A 22876-nucleotide genomic window follows, 5' to 3' on the forward strand; every position below is an offset into this window, starting at 1 on the left:
TTCTATTTAAACATCCGAGATTTGATACCAGATAGGTCAGTGAAAATGCGGAATGTTCTTTTTTTCTAAAGCTTGACATATTCTCTACTAACATCCTAGAAACAAGATAGTTACTGAGTATAAATGATAGCTAAAATAATCACGGAAGAGTTGAAGGGAGGTGTTGTCATTAGAACAGTGCACTGGGATGCTGGAGTTCTGATTCAGGTTTTGTCATTCTGTCTAATCTCAGGCAAGTAGCTTTTCCTTTTTGCTTTTTACCTGTATCTAAAATGGCAGTCCAGGATACTTCATATGAGTATCGAAAGTAGTCTAATGCTGGAAGGTGATGTGGGAGAAAGTTTATATGTTTAAAATAACATTATAAAAAAACCTCTTCACATGTACTGCTTGTTTGTCATATCCTGCAGTCAGAACTAATATAAAGCATGCTATCATTTCTTTTAATGCTAATGTTTTGACCCTGACTTAAATCAAAATCTGATCCTGAAAGAATGACCTCAGTCAAATGGAAAACACTCTAGCAGCTGAAGTAGCACATCAAAATCATGAACAGTGTGAGGAAAACACAGTGAATAGAAATTGACCGTACTGTCTTACTGTGTTTTTGAAACTTAAGTATGGGAAAGCTGATTAGGTTGGCACTATGTCTTTCCTCTTGCGAATGATAAATATTAACCATGCTTGAATTGAAAGTTCTCATACTTGTCTGCAGACTCTTTGGGCTAAATTAAATGTAAGGAAAAATTGTAGTGCAATGGACAGGAAGTTGAGACCCCACATTCTCTATGACCTTCTGTGTAATCTCGAAATGGTTGCTATTCCCTCCTCTGCATCTCTTTCTCCCTCACCAGTGTCCAGTTATATTGCATGTGTGAGGCAGAGTGAGGTACGTGCACCTGTAGAGGTCGATTGAAGGGTAGCGTGCTGCAGTTCACGGCTTTGGATCATAAACTCTTGAAGGAACTTGCTATGTATTTGTCTAGTGCTTAACATGATGAAGCCCTTCCAAAGTTTGCAGAAGTCTATAGGCATTACTTTATTTAAAGCTTTCAGTTGTGATTTTTGTGATTGATTGCCAGTATTGCAATATGGGTTACTTTGAGGCATTTGGATGCATTTGCACATGTTAAAATTTCAGCTGTTCGCAGTAAAGCTTGGATGTTTGCTGTGTGTCACTTTATTGGGTGTGTATAAACTTACCCAATTTTGCTCTGCTTAAAGTGATACATGTTATGATTCCATGGTGTGATTGTACTAAGTTTACAAGTATAAAGAATCTTTCAAGCTGTAAACTTGGTAAATGAGCTGGGAGTTTGACAGTGAATGGTGGATGTTGTGGTTCATGCATAAGCAGCAGTAAAAGTTGTCTGACTGAAGCGCAGGCTAGAAGCAGTTTGGTTTGTTCCTGTGTTTGCGGGTTCAGCAAGAATAAAAGTCAGTAAAGATCCGTTTTATTTCTCTTGCTAGTAACTGCTGTCCAGCGTGGTGTCTCTGACTTTGTCAGTCTACAGCATGAACTTATCTGGGTGTAAGAGGAGCTGCGAGAAGGTGTCTTTTTCCTTAAAAGGCAGCATTTGAAGTAAATCTGTACTCTTCATGGTAATAAGTGGGGGCACTCAAAACTGGGCTGGGTAATACCTTGAGCAGCCTGCTGTAACTGGACCCACTCTGACCAGGCAGCTGGTCTGGAGGCCTCTGGGGCCACTTCCAGCCTGCGTTATTCTGTGGTTCCAAAAGGTGAGTGTGTTGGGTGCTTGTTACGGAAGCAACTGTTTCTATCCATTCACCTGTGGTAGTTGTCAAATTCGAGTTTAAACTACAGTTATCTTAAAAATCCTTTCTGTTTTTTCTAAAAAATTGTGTTAGTATTTTGGCATTTTTAATTATTAATACCAAGATGGAGGATGCAGAATTTCTTCTTGCATAGGAGATATATCAATGCATTGCTGAAACGGCCTTTATTTAGTGATTTACTTGTTTGGCATTAGTAATCTAGCTCATTAATTTGTAAATAGGAGCGTAGTTGAACTTAGTTTGCTCACTGTTGCCCACCTTTCTTATATGGAAGAATTGTTACTAAACAGTCCAGATATGGAGGCAGTAATTCTTGCCACCAGCTTCCCTTTTTCCATTTTGTAAAGCTTGTAAACTGAAAATGTAGATGCCTGATTTAGGAAACCAAAGGAACCAATGACCGTGAGAGTTAAAGGGGAGGTATTTATCTTTCTAGTCATAAATACAAGCAAAGAATAATCCTGTGTCAGATACGGGTTTGTTAGAGGCAGCTGGTAAAATTTTAATGTGTGATATCTCTGTTTTCTGAACTGTCTACACGGAATAATTAGCGGTTTACTGACTGTAGCAAGGATGTGACGCAGCATCTGCATTTAAAGCTTTTAAAAATCTGTATTAAACATTTTCTGATAAGCAGGCTTGGATAATTTGTGCTCTGGAATATTAAAGGGACTAAACCAGGAGTGTGTGTGGTCGTGTGCACTCTCTCTGTTTTTAAAAACAACCTTGGATGTAATGGGGAAAATAGCAAAGAGCTGAAGGATTGCAATGTAATTCCACTCTCTGTAAAGGAGAAATAAAATTGAGTTTTACACTAGTTTGAGATTTTCCTGCTACACTTACTAGATCTACTCACTAAGACTATCATATAAGCATTTTTAGTACCTCTCCTACTGCCTGACATGCATAGCAGTAGAGAACTGAGAACAACTGGAGTTTTACTGTAATTATTGAACTGGTTTTAAGGATACCTGAATGAAATTTAATGGAAGGAGGTGTACAGGAAATGAAACTATGTACCTAAGAGGTCCTTCTGTCTATGTACTGCATGAAGTTACAAAATGTTATTTAATAGAACTGTTTAGCTGACTGTAATAGAACATGCGTAGGTTTTTGAAGTTATTTGTCCAATGTATCCATTAACTATTCTTCATAAAGCAACCTGTCTTTACAATGATGCCTTAAGGCTTATCTGAGGGTTTTTTCAGTTGAACACCTAGACCTATGTTGGACTGTACAGATTTGGTGTAATAGAATGTGCACAGACTTTTTAAAGTTACTTAAACGTAAAAAAATTGCAAACAACCCTTAGTTATACAGGGTTTTTAAGTCAGGGAGTACAGCTAATAGTGGTGTTAAACAGATTAAATCACCATTTGAGGGCGTGGTGATAGAATAGGAGACAAAGTTGTAGACAAGCATGGTACTGATTTAAATAATTTGAAACACTTGTTTCCAGTAAACCTCTTATATATCCATTGTTCATTAACTTGGCTTTTTAGATCCATAGGTCTGAAGTAGGATGGGGTTCTTGTAGAGGAGGGTGGTAGTGAAGAAAAAAATGGCTGAGAAGTTCTCAAAGAGGGAGTTTTAGCTTTTGAAAATGGAAAACTTTCTCGTTTCCTTACAGGCATACTCTGTTGCAAACATCTCAAGGTATTTTCCTCAGTGTGAAGTTGGATGGCTTCAGCATGGTTTGATGTGACTGGCTTATGAAATGTCTTTATTTTTGTAATAGATAAGCTGCAGACTGAAAAAGTCTGGCTCAGACTGGAGATGGTAGAAGATACTGATACTGAGATAGGGTAAAGAAATGAGCTATTTTTCATGACATCTGCCTCCGCTATGGGATTTTTGGGTCCCCCATTTGAGATGATAATATAGTATGTTAAGTGAATTTAAAAGCTAGTTACAAGCTGAGGCTTGTAAATAAATACAAAATTATCTGGCAATACAGAAAAAACCTTAATGAATCAGTGATTTACACCAAAATGCTGTACAAATATTTGTAGGTAGAATTTGTAGATAATGATAAAAACTATCCAGGCAACTAGATAAACTGCAGGGTGTTTGGTTTTGGTTTATTCCCAGTAGTGGTTCATGCTCTACCTTGGAGGCTGGTTACAAGGAGTTCTTCCTGGCTTTATTCTGGGACCTGTCCTGCTTAATATCTTTGTTGATCTGGTGTTGGAGCATATCAAATCTGGGGAGCAGTCAGTGTGCTCAAGAGTAGGGCGGCATTTCAGAGAGATCTAAAGAGGACAGGGCAATGAGCTGACAGGACCTTTGTGAAATCCAAAAAGGACAAATGGAAAGTCCTTCATATGGGACAGAATAACCACTTGCCGGGGATACAGGCTGGAAATGCTATACATGAGTCAGCAATGTACCCTGGCAGCATACAGGAGTGAGTGTAGCCACTAGACTGAACAAAGTGATTATTCCTGTTTACTCAGCACTTAATAGACCACACCTAAACCACTGCATCCAGTTTTGCTTTCTACCATCCCACTGGAAGGCCACAAAGATGGCCTCATGTGGGCACATGACCTATGAAGAGAGGCTGAGGGACCCAAGCTGCATGGAGATGAGGCTTTGGAGGGACCTTGTGGCAGCCTGCTAACATCAAAGTAGAGGTTATGAAGAAAATGGAGCCAGACTCCTCACGGAGATGCATGGCAGGAGCCTGAGAGACAATGGTCATAAAGTGAAACAGGGGAAGTTTGTTTTGTACCAGGAGATGCTGGTCTGTGATGATCCGAGTAAGAAAGGCACTCGGACACTGTAAAATATCATTGAAAATGCTATTTATGAGAGCTAACACTATAAAGAGAGAATAGTATAGATAATCTTACATCTGTTTTGATGCTGGGAACCCTGAGTTGTGCAGCATCAAACAGGCCTCCAGTCCATGTGCAACATACTGTGCAGACCCCATCCATAGAAAGGGTTACCCCATGTTGGTCCTTCAAGCTGTTGTTGGATTTCCTTACAAGAAAACAACTCTACTCATAATTTCTACTGTCAAGCAGAAAGGATGCTCACATGAGAACTTCTAGCTGCACTTCTAGATAAAGGCAAGGCCACCCAGGTGGCATAATTGCCGGTACCAAGTGGGAGCTGCCTGCAGGCTCCTCCGTTGCAGTGAGCTGGCAGAGCTCATCCTGGAGGCAGGGGATATGTGCAGCACAGCACAGGCCTGGAAGCCAGCCTGTAAATGCAGCACAGCACAGGCATGGGCCTACTCAGGTTAGCTCTTGCATGGCTCACTGACTCCTCGATGTATTATGGTCTTCCGGTCAGGACCACTACAACGTTCTGGCTTGACGTAATGAGACCATATTTCACCATGAGGACAGTTAGGCATTGAAACAGATTCTCTAGAGGGGTTGTGGAATCTCTGACCTTGGAGGTTTTCAAGGCCAGCTAAATGAAAGCCTAAGCAACATCGTCCAAATTCAGCATTCACCATGCTTCAGCAGAAGGTTGAGCTAGATGACATCTTAAGGTCTATTCCACCCTGAATTGCTCTGTCTCTATGTTTTGAGTCTCCCTTGTGATCTTAAAAACTTGGTTGGAAGTTGTGATAACTTTGTCGCAACTGATGGGAATATCCATAAGACAGGAGAATTCTGGGTTTCCATGTAACTCCATGGTGAAATCAGTGCTACGGTAGTAGTAATTTAGATGTAATTTAGATAGAAGCGGAGTTGTAATTGGATCCAGGAAGTTTCACGTGTTGCTGCATCACTAAAGAAATGTGATCATAGAATAAAAAAAAAAAGACCCTCTCAGCCATTCCTTGTTTCTGTAGTCATGCATCACATAGGCTTTATTTGTCCCCTAGCTTTCATTGTTTCTCTTAAAAAAATTTGTTTCAACAGGAATATTTGTATTCCATCTTTCACGTGAAGGGTGATATAGCCATTAGTTTCCATCTTTGCTAGCTGCTGGTAATATGACAATAAATTGGATTGTGGTTGACATGTTAATATACAAGATGTATTAAAGTAATACTTAACAATCTGTGCAACTCATATATCTGAGGAAATACTTAGAGATCTGGATATTGAATGTTGCCAAGTTTGGCTGTTCCTTTCTTGCAGCAAGGGACGTAGAATACTTGGTCCTTACTGAAAACCATTTCCTTCTCGTATGTTTGCTTTGGTGTTCTGGACCTGTGTGTAGCTTCAGTCTGTGGAGCCAGCAGTGGGCAGTCTCGAGGTGCCAGAAATGGCCATTATCTAGCAAGACCCTTGCCCCCAGCCATCCTGCTACTTAATTCAGTGATAGAAAGCACTGAGACCACTCTTGCCCTCTTAAGTTGTTGCTCCTAAATATAACAAAAGGAATGTGTGTGTAGGGGGAACTTTTATATTATGATACAGCTGCTTTTATATTATTGTATACCTCATCAGTTGCCTTTTGTGTAGCTTAACTAGGTCATGATCTGCCCAAATAGCTTTGGCTAAACTGTATCTTCCAAAATAATGAAAATATGAATAAATTCCTTGGTTTTTGGGAAACCTGGTTATATCTGATGCTGAAGGAGAGATCATTTGCATTGCCAGAGACTGAATCTTCACAGGTGAACTTACTCTGCCAATTAGTACTACTGAATATCATTATCTGATGGAGAAAAGACTGAAACAAACTTCCAGTTCATCAGGGAAAATTTGATCAGAGTTCCAGTACTGGATGAGTCCCATGAATTCTTCCTTTGATTAAATTGAATTTCTCTAGGGAAAAAGACATTAGAGTAAGGAACTCAGAAATTGAATTAAAAAATGTATTTATTTAGCATTATTGTTGTGCTTTAGAAGTACCTGTATTGGGGAAAAAAAATTCTAATGCTGAAGGGCCATTTAATCTAGCAAAGGTGTGCATATTTAGGTTGAGACCTGGTGCTAGGCATGTCAAAGTACAAATGAGAGGTATTTTTGAGTGAAGATAATTGACTGTTACCTTAGCTAAGGGGCAACTTAGTGATGTGGGGTGGTTGCAATCTTTAAAGTAGAATTAGATGTTTCTCCAAAACATGCTGTAATTAAGCCTAAGGGTTTGGAATTATTGGGTAAAATTGTGATCTGTGTTGCACGGGGTGTCAACCCAGGTGGTCATAGCAGTTTCTGAAAAAGTCTGACCAGAAGAGATTGTTTATTTACTTCTGAGGGGTAACTGCTTCCAAGGTATTTTGGGTAGCTGAAATGGATTTCTGCAGTTAAATGTACTTAAGCATTTCATTTCCATATGCCTACTTGCACCTTTAATTTCTTATTAATGTTTTTGGATTTTTTCCCCAAAACTGGCATTCTCCAATTTTGTTTCATTCTTCTTGCCTTATATTTTATCTTCTTTCAAAACTTGCTGCAGTTGTTCTCCACCCATTTCTTTTCTGGCTTTATCGGACATTGTGGCCAGCTTTTTCCTGCTGGTCTGTTTCCCACATGGCAAGTCAACAGACTGCTTTGCTAAACAATCAATTAAGTAGCATTACTGCCACATCATTAACACTAGGGCTTTAACATTAGGCTTTTCCTACCTTTTCTTGACCTTTGATCGTTGTAGTTATAGACTTCATATGGTAGCTGACTAAGCATTATCTTGCTGCTCTTTTACTTGTCCTCCAGGCTTAATAGCTCTTTCCAGTGGACACTTGAGTAATAGTTGCCACACGAGCACAGAGAGGGTGGAGATACTGTGCTCCTCCCTCCCAATGATCCTTCTCTCCAGTTGTAATTGAGTCTTAACCAAGTTGCAAGTGTTATGCAGCAAAATCTAAATTAATGTGTTGTCCAGGTTCCTTTGTTGTTCTATAAATTCATGCAGTTCCACCCTGCTAAGTGACTTAAAAAAAAAAGGGGGGGGGTGTGGAATCGGGGCAGGGAGGAGAGCAGAACTCTGTCACTCAGTAGGCTGCTGTTTTCTGTGTCATAACATTGGTTAAGATGAGTGATACAAAGCATCCTCTGTAGCAGGTAGCAAGGTAGGAGTAAGGATTGAAAACTGAGCAGCGTCCACAGAGCATCAGCTGTAGATCTTCCCTGATTGCATTCACATTGCCAGCAAGACATTTAGATGTTGCGAGGTATCTGTCTGGTGCTGTCGTCTTCCTGTTCGGTGGGGTTTTTTGGAAACTCTGAAAATCCCATCCTCCTTCCTCTTTTCTGCAGTGTAGAGAACAATTCTTGTGTAGGTTTATTAAGGTCATTAATCAGCCTGAATGTACCTTTTAAGTAGGTCTTTGCACTGTGTTGGCACAATCCATTTTTTTGAGTAAGTGGGTTCCATGGGTCTGTTCAGTGGCTAATTTTGTAAGAGTGCAAGTTTGGAAGGCTGACGTTAATTGGAATAGTTACAATTATTGTCAGTTAATGCATTGTGCTCCTGAGGCTGCAGAATCTTTGAACTGTCATTTCTAGTAAACTACATATCAAATGTTTCTATATGCTGAAAAAGTTAGAATTCCCATAAGTCCATGTTATCTGTGCACACATCAATTTGCAATACTGCATGAGTAGTAAAATTTATTGCCCCAATTAGAAGTTTCTAATCTAAAATTTGAGAACTGAAGTATGATGAAGAATAGAATTAAGAATAGTTTGGAGGGGCTACTGCTTTCCCCCTCTCTCATTGCAGGACAGGTTATCTTGTTTTTGAGGCTAGTTCCAGTTAATTTTATGTCTGTACAAGCTCAATAATGACACATTTATAGAGGTGTAACCTGATTTAGCATATTGAAATTGTAAAATATTTCAAATTGCCATCATTAGAAAGAATAAAAAGCTGTAAGTTGTATGGCCCAAAGCCAGAAAAAAGACTGCTGTTTGCAGATGTTGGGTTTCTCTTTAACTCCCTTTTAAATTTTTCCATCTCTTTGAATGATTTATGAGAAGTTTCCATGAGTGTCAGAAGTATTGTTCTCTTTGGCTTAAAAATAATGTGTGCTAAAGTCTTTCTCCAGATGAGAGAGAATTATTTCTCCTTTTGGTTCTTTTGTTGTTTTGTAATTTGTTTAAAAATAAGTGTTCTTATTCATACCCCCTTGTGAAATCTTAATGAAAAAACAGAATTGGATATTATTTCCTGAGAAGCATTTTGGAGCCAGCAATTAAATGTCTTTGGAGGAACAAATGAAATTATTGAAATGTTTAAAAGTAAAGCACCAACCTAAAGCAAGTGTTTTTAAAAGGTATTTTAAAGCATCTAGCAACTTTTAAAGCAGTATTTGATTTTTTTTTTTAATAGTGAAGTTTTATGATATTTATTGCTACCATCTGATATGGACCATTTTGGTCAACAGCAGATAACTTTTTAAACTCTTATTACAAAAAAGTCAGATTAAAATAAAAACTGCTGTAGCTGAAGTGGATGAAAATGCAAATTTCTGTAAGGTGTAAATACAGGCTGAGTACAGAATAGGCATCTGAGAATAAAGGTATTTGAATAATGTGTGATTCTTTTTTCTGTCATTCTGAAATTATCTAAAGCAATTTTCTTAGAAAAATAACTAAGTAAAAGCAGACCGCTAGGTGTAGTATGTGTTACTGTCAGTGAGCTTTTTTGTTTCTAGGTATGTTTCTATAGTTTTATCGCAAGGGTATATCTATTACACAACACATCCAATCAGTGCAAGCTCCGTAAAAGAAACCTTCAAGCAGTTGCACCATCTTCTAAAGTGGGAGACAAATGTCATGAGCCAGATGTGTGAACTGTGTCTTCAGGATGGAGATCCGCTTTCTTCCATTCTCAGACTAAGCGGTAGCTTCACTGTCTGTCTGGGGCCTGTGTTCTGAATCAGAATTGTGCTGTCACTTTCCGTTTTGTGGCTGGCTTTAAAAACTGAATTGATCACTGAATTCCTAAAAATCTGCATCAGCTTTAACTAAGGGGAAAAGAGATGAGTGGATGAACGCAATGTGACAGCTTTCCTTACTAGGAAAGGGCCTTGCTGTGTAAAGAAGCTTGTCTTGTATCTAAAGTCAGAAATGACACATGAGTAAGTTAGCGAAGGATTATATGCAGGCTTAGTTGGGTAATAGTGTATACACTCAAATTTGTGCTGTTGTGTGCAGTAGAATATGAATTATTTGATTTTTTTTCCCCCCTCGCTGTGGCATATCGAGTCATGCACTTGGGTATTGCAGTGCAAGTGATCTACTGTCTCTGTTTAGCTTGTATTAACTTGGGCATAGGTTGGTGCATATGAACTTATTTGAGTATGTGTTGTGTAAAGTCATAAAAATAGTTTTTTATAATCAGTAGTCCAAAATGAAGTTTTTAATGAAAACTCTATCTTTTTGTATTTAGCTTAATATATTGCTTTTTCATTTCACATGATGATTAAAGTGCATTATCTAGGAATGTTTCTATTTCAACTCTCTAATATGTAAACAGAAATAAAATTTTGGCAAGCTGGCTTTTTGAGGGATGGTAATTAGGGGTTTTAATGAGGAAAAAAGAATGAATATGTTTCTATTTAAAAAGACTTCAAAGTGAGTTATTTTTGCATGTGATCTTTACTACTTTGTGTGTATTTACTGTCTTGGCTGTGACGGCTCTTCCTGAGGTCTGTTGGAAAAATTATTAATTCCCCTTCATTATGGACTACTGGAAAAGAAACAAGCGAATCAACTGTGAAAGTGCAAGAGGATTTAGGAAGGAAGCCTGCTGGCTGGTAATTCTCTCTCAGAGCCTCTTGCCTGAGATTCGCTGGCTCATAAGAGAATGATCTTTTACGTTTCCAATGAACAGTCACCTGTTGGGGTGTAGGCAGAAAATCAGGCTGATAGCTACACCGACTCTCTCGTCTTGGAGAATAGGCCTTTCTTTAAACAATTTTTATTGTGTTAAACACTGAACTGGGATGTGTTTCTTGAGGCTCACCAGCCTTTTGTATTCTTGAAGCCGATAAAAATGGTTGCTTGCATTACGGCATAGTACTGTTTTTCTTTATCTGTGTGGTATTTAATTTTTTACAATGTAATTTTCCTTTCATAATAATGTTATTTTATCATTCTGTATCCACCAGCCTATATTTCAAATGCTGCTCAGTTTTCCACTGTTCAGGATGATTGAAATTGTGTGATTGCGCATGAGCAGTTAATTCATAGTCAAAGCTTTAAAACTGACTGGTCCAGTTTTAGTTGTGCTGTTTAACCGGTAGTGATACAAATGCTGTAATTACAATTACACAGACAGAAGTTAATGACATTTATTTAGCATGCTGTAATTGGCTCATGTGGTTATAGTTACCTTGAAGGGAGCTTAGTCATTAAGACAAAGGGTTAGGAACTGGACTTTTAAAAAACTTTGTGTAAATTAGGAGAGGTTTAAGGAATCGATCTGGCCCTATTTTAGTAAGTTGGGACGTTATTTCCAGAGTTTGGAGAAAATTCGTAGACTAGAAGATACCAGATTGTATAAATACAGCTTATTAGAAAATTGGTTTAGATAAGAGTTAAGGGAGAAAACAGTTCTTACAAGCATGTAAGATGATGATTAACATAAAAATAAATGAAAGCACCATGTTATGGAGTATCTGTTCCAGAACTAAGTAATATTTCAAATAGTGTTTTTATAAGTATATATGCCAGAATATACATTCCTATTGGAATTAAGAAATTGACAGTGGCTAAATGAAAGAAAAATTTGCAAAACCACCTTAAAAATCAGATCTCAGTCAGAGGTAGGCCTCATAACCTGTGAACCATGGAGAATTTTTTTAATTGTTGCGCACCAAGAGTCTTGGCATATTCAGTGGTCTCGTATTACATGCAAATGTATTCTGTTATGTGTAATTTAGGCACATCTAAAGACTGGTGTTGGCTAAAGTGATTTTGATATTAAGTTCCGGTTTACTTCGGAGAAGTGTAGGATTTTAGAATTTTCTTCTTGTTACTTGATGCTTTATAGGTCTGTACTTTTCTTATTTTAAGCTAAAATATAAAAGGCTTGGACCAGAGACAATTAAAATAGGACTGTGTTTGAGCAAAATTTGACTGCTAGCTATATAAACTTGTGAGAAGAAGCTTCTTAAGCTTTGAGGAATTTAAGTGAATTCAGTATCTCTTTAGGCCACTATTGTTTCCATTTTTATTACTTTAGATGTTTACCATCAAGCACTGTGATGTTGTTGGAAAAGGCAGGGGAAAGCATTTAGAAATCCACTGGTAATAATGACTAGATAGTGTTTTTACTGTTCCAGAAAGCTGAGGTGTGGGGGGCAAGGGTTATGGCTGTGGTGGTGGTTTTTGTTTTGACATTTTTTAAAGAGTTTGGAAAAGCTTAGAAAAAGCTCTCTGTAAAAAAAGGTGTTTTGGAGCAAGTGGAGAGACCTACATTCATAGCCTTTTTTCTGATATCTTTTATGGGCTTTTCATAGAAAAGCTGCCTTAAGCAAAGAAGTTGCATTTTAAAGGCTGTAAATTGAAAACAAACAGCAAATGAAACTTACAGTATTTTTAGCATTTGGTGTTGTCTGTATCACTTCTGTTAATAATGACCTACACTCTGGAAAGAGGAAACCAGGATGCGCAAGCTAGAAGCTGGAAAAAATTGACCCTCAAATCACTTAATATCCTAGCAGTGAGAGTGACTGAAATTGTCACAGATTCTCATGAATCTGATAAATTTGCTTCTTGCGGGTGCTTGAAAGGATAAAGGTTTTCTGCTGAGAGGGATCTGTGTGTTCCTCTTGGAAGAAAATACTCTGTTCAGCATAGGTGAGGAGGAAAGGAGACTGTGATTCTTCTGGCCTTGAAATCTGTAGATATGAATCTTCAACCTTTTCCTTCTTTGGGCCGTGAACCTGCTAACAACACTTAAAGTTTGACTAATAACTATTAGAATCAGCCTTCAGTGCTTCAATTGCCTGTAGGGTCAGGAAGAAATTATTTTCCTAATGTGTAATTTGGCTTCTTGGCTGCTGATTTGTGCAGTGGCAGATCACACTGTGACAGCTGAAATGCTTCCTACCCCAAATGTTACATTGTGCCCCTCTCGTAGCAGTTGCCAGTCATGTGGCAGGGGTGACAGAAATGGCACAGTCAGCAGTTCCTAATTTGCTGCAGTTTACTATTCTGCAGAATTAAAGTATTGGCTACAGTATTAGGCTGATAGTGGAGCATGGTGGTATCAGCCTGGACATTGAGAAGAAGTTTTTCCAGGAGAAATTGTTAGGGACTTTGCAGAAACAGTCATCTTCCTCTGTAGCATGGGGAATGGTTCACCTAATAAAGCATACCCAAGTGATCTCATACTTAATTGCTTGCAGAGTCTTTTGGCATTGGTAATAACCTATTCTCTATTGGTGACATACATATTTTGTGTAAAAGGACAGAAAATACTATTTTTGGACTTGCAGTACAGAAGTTTGTGAACTTACTTAGCTCAGGTAGTACAAGTGCAAATAGTGAGCAACTGCTTCTAATTCTGGAATGGGCAAGTATTCCGAAGGAAGCATTCTGCTCTTCGGGCACCATCTGTATTTAACTTTGAAGAAGCCTTCGTCCTCTCTGTGGTCCATATTGGACAGTTTGAGAGCTGCTCTTACAGGGATTTGGGTGATTCTTTATGACTCGTCAGTGGAGCTTTTTTAAAATGTAATTGGCTTTGCCTCATTTGAATGAGGTGACTCCTTGCTTCATCCTGAATTGAGAGTCTGAGAAGTCAGTTGCAAAAACAAGCTTTCATCTCATGAAGGTGTAGGTATTTACTTGTCATTTCCTTGCTTTGATGAAATAACTGATAAAGTAGAAACAAAGGCTTGAAAGTTAGCCTAAAACAAAGTAAAAGGTATAACCACAGAAACTTCATCACAGTCTGAGTTGAGATGCGACTGCTGCGAAATGGCCAGCAGCCAAGCTTTGCAGTGCGTCTGACTTCACCTGGCACTAACTGTCATCTGCTCTCTGAAAACATTTCTTAAATGATATAATGATGAATGGCACTTCTATTTAACAGTGTCATCCGCTCAAAATGTTCTGTAACATCTGTTGCTTTGTTCCTAAGGTGAAACAAAGATGAAATAACTGCAGAGTGGTTGAGAAAGTGGGGTTTACAGAAGGGCTGCCTGTGTTCAAGCTGCTTGGGTAGAAGGTTTTGACTTGTTTCTGTGAGCTTCTGTGTGTGTTATCCTTATGGAAGAATTGTTGCTACTTTCTACTCTTTGTACCTAGAGTGTATAATATTTAAAACGGGAAATAAGCCTCAGGAAAATATTAAGGATTTGTAATTTTATGTGAAAACATACATTCAAAGGAATAACCTTTTATGTGTTACTGGTTGATGATAGACTATGGATATAAAAAAGCTGTTTTCTAATGGTTTTTGTTTGTGCCTAATGTCACAGTCAAGTTCTGTGTATTCTTTGTTTCCAGTTCAGAAAGCTAGAAAACAAAAGAATGCCAAGAAGCCCAACATCAGAGGTGCATTGAATGTTAGGAAGGTGTGCTCTTATTGAGAAATTATTCTCTTAAATTGTGTTTGTTAAACTTGCAGTAAATCAAATACATGAGAAAACATCATTTCATGCTGGATTTGTCCCTAAGTTAAAAATTGAGAGTTTTCTCTCCATATCAACTATCTGTAGTTTGGCTTTTTTTGCACAGAGGATAGGCATGACATTTCTATGAAGCTGTGATTAACTGTCATACTTTGCTTTTTAACCTAACATGTCAAAGCTTCATTTTCTCACTTCTTGCGCTGCAGTTCGCTTACAGATTCTTGAATGGTTTTAAAGACAAAACTAAACAGTGACTTGAATGTCTTGCATATGTATTGCCAGTTAAATTGACAAGAATTCCCTTGTTCTTTGTTTCTAGGATTAAACCTTATAAACTGATAGACCTACTCCAATAATATAAATTTTAAAAGCCCAAATCTTCACAAGCTGTAGGAGTTGATCTCTTAACAGCTCTTTAAATGCTGTTTTGTGTTTGTTTTGTTTTTTTAAATCTCTTACCCACTGTTCTTCAATATAAATGAATGACCAAACCCCTAATTCTTGGATTAAGGATGACTTGTTTGTTTTGAAAATCATTAAGGTAAAACCAATAAATACATTAAAAAAAATTTCTAAGATATTGCTGACATGACTGACTAGTACTGCTTATGCCGCTGTTAATATTGCAGGACATGCATATTGTTTATAATCTGAGCCCCCCCTCGCTCCCTTCCCCTCTATGGTGATTTTCACATTTCCATGTGAGCTGGGCTGCTTTCTCAACCTGTGTCACTAAACGTTAGAATTCTGAGGTATGGTGGCTTGGAAAGTAATTATATAGAATTTTGTTGTTTGGGGTTGTTGGTTGGTTTTTTTGCATACCAAAAGAGACTTTTGGAGATGACAGCAGCAATCTTTGTTTTATGTTAACTTTTACTTTTGGTCACGTGAAAGCAAGGTGGTGGAGTTTGTACCTTTTAGAAGAAGGTATCAAAATATGGGGGGAGTCAGGGATGCAGAATGGGATGTGCAAACAGTGATAAAGTAGTAGATTGAATTTTGGGTGCTGAGTGAGATGTCACTAAAGCTGTCAGTGAGGAAATGCTTGGGACAAATATCTGTCAAAAATAGTGTTTCTCTGTGTGGTAGCTGCCTTTACTTCTGTCTGCCAAGAGTGCTTTTTTCTTATTTTTTGCTTTCTGAAAGTAATGTCACTTTTTCTTTTAAAACATCATAGAGACAAGTGGCAATGTTGGTGACCTTATAATAATTGTTCTTGTTAGAACACTGACCTTCAAAGTGTGAGATGAAGGTTTAGATCTCCTTTTTCAGACCTGGATTCAAATTCCATCTTCCAGAAGCATGCACTATGCTTCTGTGTGCTGGGAAATCTTTAACTTCTTCCTGTTGAAGTTGTTCCTCTTTGCAGAAAGAGGGGTGTGTTCTCACTCTCTCAACTTCATCTAGCTGAATGGTAAAGGCAGTCACGGAAAAAGGTTGTAGGGTGGGGGAGGAGTTATTTATAGGGATTTTTTTTTTAATACAGTTTTCTAGTTTGAGGTTGTTACTGTATTTTATCCTAAAGACGTGCTTTTTTGTGTGTGTGTGAATAGTTGTTTGGGGAGTAAAATTTAGACCTATTTGAACTTTTCTTTCCTCTTTAACTCATGTTCATTCTTGTACAAGTTATTATATTTTACAGGAAGGGCAATGCCCTTATTTCTTTGTCTTTAAAAGAAAGTAGCATTCCCTACATTTTGAGAGGAATTGAAGAACAATTGCCTGACCAAACATTTAGAGGAAATGAGTGGAGGAGGAATGCTCAATTTGTGGATCCTATATGTGACTGAGGCATGAACTTTTCATCGAGTTTAGTCATAGGGTGCAAACACTTCTAAACTGTTTCAAATTTTATTATGTTACTGTCAAGATAGAGAGAGTTGTTGCCACATTGAGGATTAGGGAACAGTGTGAACAAGGCTTTCCAGATGTACAGTTAAGATTTTAGGTGTATAAATGAAACTGAAATTCCATTTCTAAGTGTTGGAATTCTTTGTGGGCTTAGATGCATTAAACTCAGTTGTTTAGGTATCCAGTCAGTCATACTGGTTGAAGTACTGAGTTAGCTTGGTACAGCCAGTCTTTTTAGGGAACCCAGAAGAAGTTTTTCACTTTGGAGTTAAACATTTTTATGCCAAAAAACTGACTTGCGAAGTGTGGTACTTATTAATACAAACATCTTGGAATTGGAGCTCTTGGAGGAAATTAGTATCACAGATTTATGTTTGGTATTTTGTTAGACTCTGCATTGTTATTTTGGTTTGTCATAGCTCTATCTACAAGACAAGGTACAGCAGATTTTAGATGTTTAAGTTGCTCTTTTTTAATTTAATAACAGTGTTTTTCTGTTAAGTTACTTAGTTTTTTGTTTTTCTTCGCAGCTTTCATCCAGTCGGATGGCATAATAGAAATGCTACGTTTTGATGAAGGAGACTTATTGCAGGTATGTAGTCTGAGTAAATCATCTGAACTAGCAATGTTTCACATTTCTTCTTTTTATTAGCTGCCTTTGGAAACTCACGGGTGAGTGGCTTTTTGAAAATTAGCAAGCATCAAGCTTAAGTAAGTCCAAAAAACGTTTGGACCTTCTAGAGTGATTTTTCAACAGTATACTTGGTTACGTCCTGAGCTTCTGGTTCCCTGATCTTTTGTGTTGGGAAACTGGTGGAGTTTACCACAGGTTCTGTCTGGCCTTTTTGTCCTTTTTTTTTTTTTTTTTCCTCAGAAAAGCTGGGGGATGCTTTGTGTTTAGGACTCATCTTGGTGTAGAGTTGGGATGCAATTGGATAGCACAACTAGAGGAACTGGGAAGTGTTGCAAGATTCCCAAATGTAAAGGCAGCTCTTGGAACCCAGTCGCCACTGGGTTTAAAGAAAGTTCAAATTACTGCAGTGAGGTAATTGCTGTTGCAAATACAGATTTTTCAGGTATAATGTTGCCATTCTTGTTAGCTTTCTTTTGACATGAGTCAAAACAGATGAAAAGATAACTTTAAAGAATATGTGCTGACATTTTGAGACGGTGGTAGTAGTTGGGATGAAAGACATAGCAACATGGCTTGATACTTTAGAGCTACGTAGTTCTGAAGTTCTGTTGACTAGAATGTCATACACGTGCATTTTGTGGATTATATTTATGTTGAGAATATCTTTTGTTAAAATTCCTTGATGAAGTTAGTCCTGGTAGTTGAGAGGGAGGAGAGGAGAAAGAAGAAAGCAATTAATTGTTTAAATTATTAGAACACATGGTATGTGACTGTGTTTAACTTCATTAGTTGCCAGTGCAGTGCTTGATCTACAATTCCTACTCCTATTTAGTCTAGAAGAGTCAACAAATGTAAAAGCTGTATAATTCTGGGCTTGTGATAATATTATTTGTTTCAGATTTATGAAGGTGTTTGTTCTTTTTCCCCACCTGCCTAAGTTGTTTGGGTTTTTCTGTTTGGTTGTTTGGGGTTTTTCTTCCTTCTTCTACTGCTTGGTCCTTAATGGAAATCAAGAATAACTTATTACAGACTTTAAGATTATAATGTACAAGGATAAGATCCTTCAAAATGATCTGAACTGGTGACAGAAAAGGTTGCAGTTAAAAACAAACAAACCCACCCCCCACTCCCCCACCCCCCAAAAAAAAAAAACCCAACCCCAAAACAAAACAAAAATCAACCAAACCAAAAAAACCCTATGAAACAAGCAAACAAAAAAGCCCCAGGTTCCTTATTAAACAGTTGTTTAGATGTCATGTGCTCAACACATTTTCATAAGAGGTATCTATGTAGGCTTATTTTTGGACATACAGAGTAAAATGGTGGAAGTTTTCCATATAGTGGTTACAGTCTCTATTGCAGTTTTTGACTCTGTATATTTCTTTAACTTGCATGGAGATATCACATATCAGTATAAATATAAGTGAAAAAAATCACTAGGTTTAGTTTCTTTTCTTTTACATATTCTATTAGAATGTATTTTGTTTGACAAGAGTGGTTTAATAAAAATGACAGGTGTTGGCCCAATTTTTAAGATAAAAATGATGTAGTTGAATTCACTTAACTACATTTTTGGGTGTTTTCTTTCCCCAGGATTCTTTTTTTTACTAATTAAAATTAAACTTACAAATCTGAAATTATTTATTAATTTTAGCACTCTGTTAATCACTGTAGTTCTCAGGACTAGAAGGTAATGGTCCTGCTGTGAACCACCTCAATAATTCATATAAAGATGAAAAAGTAAAATGGATTGATAATCATTCCAACTTTATTGCAAGATGCAACAGAGACAGGAAAATTAGTTTAAATATTGTGGTGGGACAAAGTCAAGCAATTCTGGATGTTGCACTGTAAACTTTGCAGTGCTTTGGATTGCATTTGGCTGCCACTTATCCTAATACACTGCTGAATATTTGATTTAAAGCAAAGCAAGAGAGACAAAATTTCTAATAAACGGTTTATATGTTTTATATTATGTTTGTGGCTCTTAAGCCAAGAATACCTACATAAGGGAAACCAGTTCCTTTTAATCAGAATGGTACAGCATGGTTTCTCTAGCTTACAATTTATTTGTTTTTTTTCCTGTAGATTTTAACGTGGTGACCTCTTGTGACTGCTTACTGCAATTAAAAAATAAAACCAAAGCAAATACATTGTTGTAAAAACAGATTTACATCTTGTGAACCGCATTTACTAAAGTTTTGAAGCTACTGTAATGTCACTGAATGTTTCTCTTTCAGGCTTTCTGTAAGTTTTCACAAATGACTGTTGATTGTAGGTCATCCATCATTACATAACAAACACGGTGATGTAGTAGTAACTCACTATTGTCTAATGTTATGTCATCTTCAGGTGATTTTTTTAATATAAAAAAAAAACCAAAACAATTCAGTGTATAAAGTGATTAATAGTCATTGAAGTGTCTAAGCCATCTCCAGTCTTGGTTTATTTTTTCCCCCTCAAAGAATTTGATACCTTTACAGTGGAAGCAATCCCTTTTCTTGTTTGAAGGAGTTGCTTTCCAAGGAAGGCAAATCAAATACCAAGTCTTACATAATTTAATCAGTAGGGATTCCTGTCACCTCCCTCCAGTTAGAGTATATCCTCTTGATAACGTTTCTTGTACTTATTTGGACTAGATACTATCAGTGAAACACTCCTTATGTGTTATGAAACCACTGCACACAATCACATTTTAGGACTTTTGTTGTAAAAAATAAATGGAATGTGTTGGAAAATTGGGTTTGATCAGACTGACTTAAAACAGTTATTTATTGAAGGAGCATAAATCTTTAAATATTTAAGTAAAAAAGCCTTGTATTTAGTAAAAATAAACTGGCAATGGAAGTTTCATTAGTTCATGCTAGTGGATAACAGTAGTGAAGCAGAGACTGTACTTTTTGCGTGTGGACTTCCAGTATATGGATTAGAAAGAGCTACACCATGTAGCTTTGCCCTTTGTCTTAATAAAATTCTCACTTCTGCTCTGTTCTTTAGTATACTGTTCTTTAGCATACATGTTTAGATTAAACATTTATATCTGAATAAATTTATGCTGCTTCTGCCCATGGATTAAATTACAATAATGGGAGTATTTCCTAATTCTGTCTATTCTTCACATGAATTCTGTCTATTCTTCACATGAATCAGTCCCCGTAAGGACTCAACAACTTTTTGAACTCTTCAAATAATTTATTTAGATCCTGAACATAGAGTAAGAATTGTACTAATACAAATTGTCCATGGCTCAGTGCAATGTAGGGTTTGGGTTTTTTTTCCTTCAATAGCAGACAGTTTGCAGATGTCTGTATAATTGGTTGGCACTTCACAGAGCCATAGATTTGTTTGGTTGGAATGGACCTTAGGAGATCACCTAGTGCTTTCTTCAGGTAGTGTTGTGTGTAGGTGGACTACCCTTAGCAGATGCTTGACTCTTCTGTTCTTAAAACCTCTAGAGAAGTAACTTTCACAAGTTTCCTTAAGTACGTATTTGTTTCATGCCTAAGCTGGTTTTGCTGCTGCTTTTATCTCCAATATATATTCAGTTGGGTTTTTGTTACCTTTTTTTGCCCTCTTCATAATGATAATGTTGTACTAAAAGACACCTATAGCTTCTTCATGCAAATTTTAAAAAACACACTGTAACTTTCTTTACTGGATTTCTATTTGTCTGCACATTACTTAAAGCGTAGCATTTAATTAGGACATTAGTACTCTGAAGCTTTGTGAAAGGACAGAGTAGTTGCTTCCCTGTGTAATAACACTTGTTTTAGTAATTCCAAAAAGAGTTGTAAATTTTTGACAGCATTTTGTTTGATCATATAGTTTGTATTTCACTATGCTCTCCAGACACATTCTTTTCTTTAGTGGACTACTGCTTAGTCAGTTATTTCCAGTTTTAGATTTGAGCTCTCCTTCGGCTAAGCTTCGCCTTGTCAGTGTCAGGCCATCTCCTCCATGTGTCCTGATTATTTGAACCCTTGTCCAGACCTGACAGATGCTTCAAGTCCCTGACAATGATGTCATCTGCAAATATTAGGAGTGCTGAAATAAACTACAACTGTTACTTTGAATAAATTATCCTTTCATGTTAAACCAACATACTGGCTTACTTTTTGAGGACTTTGTTTTGAAAAGCAAAGTAAAATTTATTTTTCAGAGCAAAGTTTTAATTTGCTTTTAGTTCATAAAGGACTGTTTCCCAGGTCATTTTGTTTATTATGAGAACTCTTGCCTTGGGTATCTAATGTTTTCTTGCACTGTGTAGTTGCACTATTTTCCAGAGTGAGTGATCTTCTATTCAGACTAAGTGTTTGGAAAGTACTTCTGCTTATGTATTAGTATTTTTAAAGTAGCATATTCCTACAATGAAAAAGGAAAGTGGTAAGACTCTTCAGCCAAATTCGCTTAACATCAATCACTACACTTACCCTTGCTGCAATAATCTTAAGTGTAGGAAATGCTTTTTTACAGGCGAACTCCTAGAAGTTTTTACTGATACTTATTGGTTTGCGGAATAGCTAAAATAGGGGAACAAGAAAACCTGTGTGGTTATATACAGTTAATAGATATTTGCGGTCTTTGTTCGTGAACTGCTAGTCACAAAAGGTGGTAATGAGAATTGCAGTGGTCCTAAATGTCAACTAGACGGAACCTTAACATGACTTGTGGTGGCTTTGCCACGAGGAAGCTATGGGACTGAGTTACATGTGTGGGAATCAGCAATGCTGATTTCTTACTGGAGGAATTTTAGTATTTTCTGCATGATCTGTACTTCATTCCGTATGACACAGTAGAGAAGTATCTTAACAGAAGTGGCAACCATTCGGTTCTGGTGTATCAGCAATAGTGTTTTCAGGGTGTAAAGTTTTAAATGTATTTTTTATTACCTCACGTTTTCATGTTGTATGTTGACTTTTAAAAGGGTTTTGATCTCCATTGATATCCATATAGCCAAACTGCTAAGTTACAGACCACATAAGTGGGCAATGAAGTGGCTGGACCATTGACCTCGATGGGTGTACTCTACAGTACAAAGTTCAGCTGGCAGTCAGTTACCCATGATGGAGCTTGATAATGAGGACAATACTGCTTAATGTCTTCATTAGCAGCCTGGATAATGGTATAGAGAGTACTCTCAGTAAGTTTGGGGATGCTACCAAATTGAGCCCGGTAATTGATACACTGGAAGGCAAGGCTGCTGTTCAGAGGGACTTTGGCAGGCTGACAGGAACCTCATGACATTCAGCTAAGGCAAATGCAAGTCCTGCACCTGGGAGATGATAACCCTATGTAACAGGACAGGCTGGGCAGTGAGTCGCTAGACAACAGCACTGTAGAAAAGACCTGGGGGATCCTGGTACACAGCAAGTTGAACATAAATTAGCCATGTGCCCTTGTAGCAAAGAAGGCTGCCAGCCTACTGAACTGTGTAAACAAATGTGGAGCCAGAAGATGAGGGGTGCAGTTTCTCCCCAACTTAAGCACTTGTGGGGCTGCAGCTGGACTACTGTGTCCAGTCTGGGCTACCCAGTACAAGGAAGGCACTGACATACTGGAGCAAGCACAGCAGAGAGATACCAGGACAATAAGGGGGCTGGAACGCTTCTCAAGTTAGGATGTGTTTCTTCAGCCTTTAGAAGAGAAGACCAAGGGGAAAACTAATTGCTGTGGACAGTGTAGAGATGACAAGAGCCAGATTTTTCATTGTGCATAGTGGAAGGATGAGAGGCTTTGGACACAAATTTCAGCATGGGACATTTCAAACCTGTGTAAGAAAAAAAGCCTGAGGGTGATCAAACACTGGACCAGGTTAGTCACAGAAGTTGTAGAGTTTCTGTCTTTGGAGATATTCAGAACTTGATGGCCCAAAGCAGTGAGCAACCTGCGCTAACAAGACCTCCCCTGGGCAAGGGTTGACTAGATGGCTTCTGGAGCTTCCTTTCAATGTGTGTGATTTTATAAAGGAATAGAAGCCTTCTCTGTTCATTGCCGCTGCTTGTGAGCAGCTGAAGTCCTGCTGCTGCTCAGAATAAAATTGCAGTTTCTTCTTCTTGTACAGGAAGAATTGCCATCCCCAGGCTTTAGTT

At 37.7% G+C, this 22876-nt stretch overlaps 1 protein-coding gene across 1 annotated transcript in view; it reads left to right on the forward strand.

The window, feature by feature from the left end:
* Nucleotides 1-22876, forward strand: part of TMEM131 (transmembrane protein 131) — a 112574-nt gene that overhangs the window by 4139 nt on the left and 85559 nt on the right. The window contains exon 2 of the mRNA XM_072849639.1: nucleotides 16684-16745. Within this exon, the coding sequence (XP_072705740.1) occupies nucleotides 16684-16745 (62 nt within the window). The remainder of the gene's footprint in view (nucleotides 1-16683; nucleotides 16746-22876) is intronic.

This window comes from Ciconia boyciana, chromosome 1 (genome assembly GCF_034638445.1).
Source record: "Ciconia boyciana chromosome 1, ASM3463844v1, whole genome shotgun sequence".
NCBI classification, from domain to species: Eukaryota; Metazoa; Chordata; class Aves; order Ciconiiformes; family Ciconiidae; genus Ciconia; species Ciconia boyciana.